At 28.2% G+C, this 8,518-nt stretch overlaps 1 protein-coding gene across 1 annotated transcript; it reads right to left on the bottom strand.

The window, feature by feature from the left end:
- Positions 1-1,762: 1,762 nt before the first annotated feature.
- Positions 1,763-5,611, bottom strand: LOC101489743 (acyl-CoA-binding domain-containing protein 3). Its single transcript, XM_004498953.4, has 5 exons — positions 4,657-5,611; positions 3,168-3,273; positions 2,977-3,077; positions 2,455-2,521; positions 1,763-2,087 (listed from the first exon to the last, which is right to left on the bottom strand). Exons 1-5 carry the CDS (start codon positions 5,289-5,291, stop codon positions 2,076-2,078), a joined length of 921 nt encoding a protein of 306 aa, XP_004499010.1. The 5' UTR covers positions 5,292-5,611; the 3' UTR covers positions 1,763-2,075.
- Between the last annotated feature and the right edge of the window lie 2,907 nt (positions 5,612-8,518).

The raw sequence follows: 8,518 nt of genomic DNA, 5'->3' as shown, positions 1-8,518 counted from the left end.
ATGCTAGGCACACTATAGTTTGGGGTTGCTTTTGTTCTATGTTTTGGGTCTGTATTGCAGTGGTCCCTGAGACCAAACATGGGTCGGATTTAACATTTGTCATGACTCATGAACCAGCTTCTGTCCCCGTGCAATGCATTGAAATTTTCTGCCACGTCATTTAAAACAAGGTTATTTTAGACAATTAATTGGTTGGATATCAATTTATTTTTGATATTAATGTATTCAAAAGTTTAAAGTCTCATTATTCCACTACTTATCATTCATATGGTTACAACGAAAATGCAAAAAAAATTAAAGAGATTATGTTCGCTCATTACTTTTTATTTATTTATTTTTTATTCATTAAATGCAAAGAAGTACCTAGACCTATTTATTATTATCGGTGCACCCCTCATGATAGTAGTCTACTTGATGTTTTACTTTTTTGTGTATGTGTACTAGCCATAATTTTGGATTAAAAAAAATTATTTTATTTAATAAGTGAAGACCCATTTAAACTTTTAAGACAGATCATCAAACTCAATTTGGTCCATTAAGAGCAATTTTTGATTTATGAAAAAACTGAGATAAATTAATTCTTAAAAGAAATAATTGACACATACTATAATTTGTATATAAATATTTATCATTAATCAAATAATTTTAGTTTAATATTTTGTCATCTTTAAAATAAATTATAATATATTAATTATAATTATAATTATAATTTATTTATCATTAAAATAATTAATTAAAATTAATATTTATTAACATCGTTAACATAAAAAGGAGAGCAATTGTAATATATTAAATAATTTTTTCACTCCATAAAAAAAACTATATTTTTCACACGGGATAAAAATGTATTTGTGGAGCTTTCTTTAAATTATGGCATGCAACTAATTATGATGACGGTATATGCATAGCCGATCAAAATAAATGCAAAGCAGCTGTGATTTACAGTTTTGAACGGCATCCTCTCTATCCCAAGGGAGATTAATTAATGTCATAAGTGGATTATGATTAGTTGTAAGTACTTTTAATGTTAGTGGCATTGTCATAGTGCACTTCTTAGAAAAATGGAAAATGAATTATTGGTCGGTAATTTTAGTTATTTAAAGAAGAAATGAATAATTAAAATAAATAGATAAAAATTATTTGAATGAAAAATAATAATTGATTAAAAGAGATGTAAGAAATAAGTTACAAAAGTAGAGGATTGAAATGTTGACAATCTCAACCCAAAATCACATGAAATGCATGTGAGATAAAAAGTATGGTTTACCAATGATGTTAGGAGAATAATAGAGAATTGACGGAAATTGTGTTAAAGCTATAGGATTAGAACAAATAATAAATAATATAGGAAAGAATTAGTCAAAACTGATTTTTTTTAATATCGTTTATATAAAAATCAAAATAGTTATAATTTTTTTACACCATAATTTCTAATGTTGTTTATTATAAATGAATCACTAAAGAAGTCTTTGAATCATATTGTAATTTATATGCTAGACAAATATTTTTCATCACTCGTATTAATACTACAAAGTACTTATAGAGGAATGCAAATTATGAAATTCACTGCAGTACATGTATATTCAATAGCAGACTACGACACTGCATATAAACACAAATTAGTGCATCATAGTATAATGGTAAATCAAAAGACAGTGAGTAAATGAAACAATAATTAGAATATATAGTTGGATTTCAAATTACTAAGCAATTAAAAAATAGGCACTTTGATTGAACTCATTGATCAAATCGAGACATTGCATTAACATTTAAAATGACCATATTATACTAAAAAATTAGTTTTAACAACCAGAAAGTATACAACCTTCAGCTACATATAAGATCATATTTACACGCATTTATTTTTATCAACATTAAATATTAACATTTAATAACGGTTTGATAAGGAAGAAATGTCACAATTAACACTTGATTTAAGGAACAAAGGAGAAAACAAACAGCCCAAGAATGTCGCATACTTCGAAAAGAACTTATATTCTTGGAATTAGTCTTCTTTTTTGCTGAAAATAATGTAGGAAAATGTCCCGTGGCACAGAATATAAGCAGAGATGCCATCATTTTTTAACCTGAAAATTTCCATACTAGCTTAACTTATGTGTATACATTTATGAATTTCAATTACTGAAATAATTCTAACCATAAGATCAAGAATATGATGGTAATATAGAGCATGGAAAATTTTGACAACATCAAATATATTTTCATCCCTATAAAGATGATATTTACTGGTTTCATACGTCAAAATTCGACCGCAATACATCATTTTGAAAAGTTAATAAGGAAACACAGTGTAGTACATGTTTGGTTTCATAGTAGAGTTGACAAAATCACAGTGACTCAATGAGATTTTGTCAATCCCAAACCAAACATCACAGTGACTCAATGATCATTTTTGTCAATGTACCATCGTTCTGAATGATTTCAAAATCTTACATTGTTCTCCAAATCTGACACCGTAAGTGGGATAAGTTCCTGGACACCAGACTCTTGAACAAGTTCCCTGCAAGAGATAGAGTGAGAGACAAGCCAAGCATTATTGACCAAAAGGTTAGGTAATGTTTGGATGCGGAATGACAGATATGGAATTTTAATTTTTTGAGGTTTGAACAAACATGACTTTGGTATGTTTTTTTACCTTATGTCAGAATTGATTTTAACTTCATTCCACTAGAATTGGTAAAAAGTAGTTTTTGCATTGAAAAAACTTAATATTCATTTTTACATCAAACTTTCTTTTGGCGTATAAACAGTCAGACAGAAATCAATTTACTTCAAACTCGATTTTAACTAATAGCGTGTTTTATATCGAAATCGAAGCTACAAATTTTAGCTTCTGAGGTGTAGAGTCGTAAGATGCAGAAAACCATAATTCCAAACACAAACTAGATCAAATTTACAAAACCATTTTCATTCAAAATCACACTTGGCAATCACTTATCCAAACATACAGACTACCTTTCAGGTAAGATCATTTGTTGATGAGACAAAGCCGAGCTAAAATCAGGAACAGTAGACTCAGAAACTTCTGATCCTGTCGGTTCGCCTTCAGTCATTCCCTGTAAAAACCAAAAAGAGATTATTTCAATTCCATTGCTCATGTAACTTAAGCTATTAAACCACAAAACGACTCAGCAATACAAACTCACAGCAGAAGTATCTTTCACCCATCCGGGAACTTTATCAGAAAGAAGGCTGATATATCGCTCCATAGCAACCTCTGGACTCATGTTCCCCAGTTTTTGCCAAGCATTCCTTGCACAACGGAATTAGTACTGTCGATCACTATACAAAGCAGCTCTAAACCCTGTTATAATAACTGAAAATCAAGCTATACTGTGTAGCTTGTACATCACGCCGGTATGTGTTGCTTATGTTTATTCATCAAATTTGAGCATTTGACGCCTTTTTTTTCCTTAGTGATTAATAATCCTTGGCGTCTTCATTTTATGGATTGGCTCATTATTGTAAGTCCATATTTTGTGTAAATTATGTCTTTGCTAACATCATAGCCTAAGTTCTATTTATGGACTGTTGTAATCAATTAAGTTTTGTTCCATGAACTTTCTTGTAGTGATTCAAACGTATCATCTAACCCTTAATAACAAATTTTCATCTTTCTGTACCTAAACAAAATTTGGTAGTGATTCGATTGGAACAATTTCCACATGTACAACTTACTAATAAAGGGATCCAATAACCAATCATATGGTGGGTCCTTAGAGTGACCAATTTCTTACTTTATTTAAAAGGAAAACTCTACTGTGTATGAAATTTGGTAAAAGTGGCATATGAATAAACATGATTAAAAGGGTGTTTGGAAGATCTTATTTAAGCTAACTGATAAGTATATATCTAAGCACTTGTGGAACCCTACACTAAAAGATATCTATCAAGGGGGAGGAATCAAGTCAGTTCAATATTTCACCGAACATCCCATACTACTCGATGTGGGACTTTAGACACCCCAAAGTCCCAAAATACAAAAGTCCCTATCACTCATCGAATGGCATAACACTCAAGTGCATGGAAAAACTTATTTTTGCAATATATTCCTAAGCCGTTATCAGCTTACTTTTGTGATTCCCCCAAGTAACTTACTTTCATAAGCTATTTTGAACTAATGCAGAACTTACTTTCATTTCCTATTCAATTCAAGAAACAACTTGTTCATAAGTTTTAATACAACAAGGGAGCTATATATCAAACCACATTTCACACAATAGTGTTAAATTAAGCTGTATATCAAAATAGACCATAATGAGTGAATCTAGATGAAGTAAAGAGTTGCTTATACAACAAAATGTAACATACATTTCAGCGTATTATTATTAATTTTCGCTCTTATTATCTTAGTCGCGTGACAACTTTTTAATATTAAATAAATAGTAAAATTTAATCTATATACACGGTTGGTTGGTGTAAAAGTTTTTACACGGTTCGTGCATGAAAATTAAAATCATAAATAGCATTGGTACCTTAAAAAATGTCCATAGTCCAAAACAACAGCAAGCATCCAAACAAGAAGGCAGTGCAAGTTAGTTAGTACTATTAAGCAATTGAATAAAACAAAACAATGAAAAGATAAATTTCTAATAATTGAAAAAGATTGATCTAATCGGAGTTTGAATTTGATACCATTTAGCACGTGCGGAGAGTTTAAGCGGCATTGGCTGAGGTTCACGACAAGGTCCTTCCATTGCAACCTTTTGAAGTCCATACAACTCCATCTCCACATCATCATCACCATCACAATTACCAATATACCCTTTCTCACCAACAAATTCCATAGCCTCCATAAACTTCTTTTCAATCTCACTCCTCTCAATCCCTTCCCATTCCCAATCATCATCAACAGAAACTAACTTCTCAGTACAATTTTCTTCAGTGATTTCTTCCAAAACAGTTTCCTCTTTGGAATCGGAATCAACCGTAGCGTCTCCTTGGTTTTGTTCAGTTACGACAATGTTTGAATTCACCGTCGGAAACTCGACGGCAACGTTGGAATCGTGATCAACCGTAACGTCTTCTGTATAATATCCGGTTTCTAAATTCGTTGTTTTAACTTGAACCGGATTAATAAAACCGACTCGGGTCTCGGTTTGAGGTGTTTGAAGCGTTAACCGTTGTTCAACTTGATGAACCGGACCGACCGGTTTAGTCGCGGTGTGAGTGTCGGTGGTGGCTAAGGAGACAAGCTTTGCAACGAGGAAGGAAAGAAGAAGTGCCAGCGATGCAGTGAAAAAAAAATCAGTTACGGTTACAAGCTCCATTATAGAAGAACTTAATTTATTTATTTATTAATTTTGTTTTCCTTTTTTGGTTTGTGAAAAATTTGAAATGGAATTTTGAGTGAGGGATTTGTTAGATCGGGATTAAGAGGTGGTTAGTTTGTTTAGAAGAGGGAAGTAAAAGGGGAAAGAATTTAGGATGGAAATGATTAGAAGGAAGGAACTTGGAGGAAAAGATACGAGAAAAAAGAGGAAAGGGATAATCTTTCTGCGCAACAGAGCAAAGCATATTCTATGGGGTTTTGAGCTTTATGCTCTCAATAGTTTATGCGCATTTATTTTTTTATTATTCATTGTTGAGGTTATGCTTCCTCATGTCTCCAACAAAAAATATATAAATGTTATTTCCTTTTATGTATGGTTAATGTAAAAATTATTATTTTTTCTCTCTTCCTATTATACGTTTTCTCCAGGATAATTCATCTTAATGAAAATTTAACATTAAATTCATCACATTATAAAAATTTAATTTTTTTCACTTAACTCATCATCTATTGATTAAAAATAACTTTTTTATATCACAATCATTGTTAATAATTTTAGTGGTAGTTATGAATTTATAACAAAAATGATTTTTTTATAATTTAATGATTATAATTAATTTATGTGTAAAATTTGATAATTGAAATTAATTAATAATTTGCACGTATATTCAATTTAATGTTTTCAGTCATTAATTTGAATCTCATAAAAAATGTATTCTCTAAAAAAACTTATATCAATCGAGGCATAATTTATAATAGACATTTTAAAAGAAAATATATTAAGTTTTTTTGGAAATTATATTTATTTATAATTTTTTATGAAATTATATTTACTAGAAGAAAGTATAAATAGAAAAATCAATCCTTTTGGCTTTTGAAAATCTCTTTATCGACAATTTAAATCTTAAAATTTATAAAATAAAAATTTAGTTTTTAAATTTAATATATCGGTCACTTTTTTTTTTTTAAATATAGCAGCGGTTTTATGAATGATTGTCTTGTGTCGGTTAGAAAAATGGTTGTCTCGGTGTAACAAGAAATTATTGAAGTTATATATATAAGGTATTTGACTTGTTTCAATAAATTTTTGACAAAAGATATTTTGGTAATACTTTTTATTTTAAATAATTAATTTTTATTGTATAAATTCAAGAGATTAAATTGTTGACAATTATTCTATAAAAACACAATTGTTGGATATCATTTACTCTATATAAACAAAAATTAAAGAACATATATTATTAGAGTAAAATTACTTGATATTAATAATTAATTAATTAATTAATTACAATTTATCAACATAGTTACAGAAACATAAATCTATTTTTTTGGTTGGGATAACGTTATGGAGTTGGAAAGGGTAGTGTGGGTCCCATTGTAGAGAGACACGGGTTAAAGAGGCACCTACGTGTGGTAACGGAAAAGCGTAAAAAGGGACTACGTCAACCATGCTGACTCACCCACCCCTATCTTCTTCCTTCCATAATTGTGAGTCTTGAAGGTGAAGAAACACTCTCGTTCATAGTCTTATCTTATAGAGGGTGGTTAGATATCGATGAATTAGGTACTTTTAAATTAAACAAATATAAGAAACATTTGGAATTATAATAATTATCAAAAAGCAAAACTTCTGTATTATGAAGGAAGAAAAAAACGTGGGAGTCTAAAGCAGTCACGTGTTTTTTAAAATTATCGTTTTTTAGAATTGTTTATAGAGTAAATATATATATATATATATATATATATATAGAAAAATCAAATTAAATTATACACTTTAATATTGCATCGGTGGTATGTCCACAATGGTAGATGTTATATAATTTGTATTCGTTAAAACCTTATTAAATACTGTTGGAATATTATATTAATTGATTTAATCTAACCCTCTCTCGTGTGTGTATATATATAATATGTTTAAAATTGTAAAAGTTCATTAATTTAATTATTTAAATTTATGAAATATTGATGTAATCTTTTAAATTGAAAAATACCAATAAATTTGTTATATTTTTTAAAATTTTATACCACGATTTTAAAATTATTATTTAAATGGTTAAATAGCACTTGCGCTCACTTGATTTAAGAATAAAAATATGAGTTTATTTAACAAATTAAGTTATGAATTTGATTAAATTTGCATTATATTAAAGATGATAATTAATTTTATGGATTTTGTTTGAAAATTTGATTAATTTTTTTAATTTTTATAAAAAAAATAATAATATTGTTGATATGTTAAAATACAAAAGGTCAAATTATCACTTAAAGTTAAAATAAAAAATTAAATAAAAATATATAAAGAACTAAAACGAAATTTAATTTAAAGACTGTAGGTGTTATTTAATTTATTTAAATTTATTATTTAAATAAAGAAACTAATTCTACGAATTTATAAAAATAGATATATCAAAATTGTAATTAAATTTATCATTTAATTTAAACACCAATATATTATTTCATAACATTAAATTAGTTAAAATTTAGCACTTAATGAATTAAAATATCTATTTATGCTTTGTCGATCAATTAAAATCTCTCCCACATGTATCTAGAAATATTTGAATCATACGATACGAGTAGAATTCAAACTTAAAACGTAATACCATAAAACAATTTTTTTTTTCAGTTAAGTATCGTAAAACAATTTGAAAGATATTGTTCATCCACTCCTCAATTTTGCTCACAAAATATTAAATATAGTGTTAGAAGTTAGTTTCCAATTATTTATGTCAGTTCATTTTGCATTCTTGGAAGTTGGCATCACCTACAAAAAAATTAGAAAATGGGAGAAGGATGATAATTTGCTTATTTTTGTTGACCATATTTTCCTACTTGTCTTCAGAGTCGTAAAAAATATAACTCAAGTAAACGGGCCTTATCATGTTTCTAGAAAATTGTACTTACTACCATCCATTTATCCTTGTACTACTAAAAACTAAATGAAAATATATAAATGCTTCCATATAAATATTAAAAACTCAAGATTTTCACCATTTGAAATTTCTCGTATACAATTAAGTTCAAATTTTTTACTGTTTTTGAAATTTTTTTTCAAGTTTTCCGATATACAACCGAAAAATTTAAAAAATAGTTTCTGATATAGAAGACATTTATAAAAAAAATTTATGATGTTTTCTAAAACTACCAGAAAACTTATTTAAATATTTCCGAAACATATACAATACTAGAAATCTTATTTTGACATTTTCGAAAGTTATCGGAAAA

The sequence above is a fragment of the Cicer arietinum genome, chromosome 4 (assembly GCF_000331145.2).
Source record: "Cicer arietinum cultivar CDC Frontier isolate Library 1 chromosome 4, Cicar.CDCFrontier_v2.0, whole genome shotgun sequence".
In the NCBI taxonomy this organism is placed as follows: Eukaryota; Viridiplantae; Streptophyta; class Magnoliopsida; order Fabales; family Fabaceae; genus Cicer; species Cicer arietinum.
The sequence above is the reverse complement of the archived record's forward strand: the minus strand, read 5'-3'. Positions and strand labels throughout refer to the sequence as shown.

Bases quoted from the DNA above. Each gene is read 5' to 3' on its own strand.
- LOC101489743 (XM_004498953.4), bottom strand. From the start codon at position 5,291: ATGGAGCTTGTAACCGTAACTGATTTTTTTTTCACTGCATCGCTGGCA. The intron at 3,274-4,656 runs GTATCAAATTCA...CCGTTGTGCAAG, and splicing joins CTCTCCGCACGTGCTAAATG to GAATGCTTGGCAAAAACTGG. The intron at 3,078-3,167 runs GTGAGTTTGTAT...TGGTTTTTACAG, and splicing joins GGGTGAAAGATACTTCTGCT to GGAATGACTGAAGGCGAACC.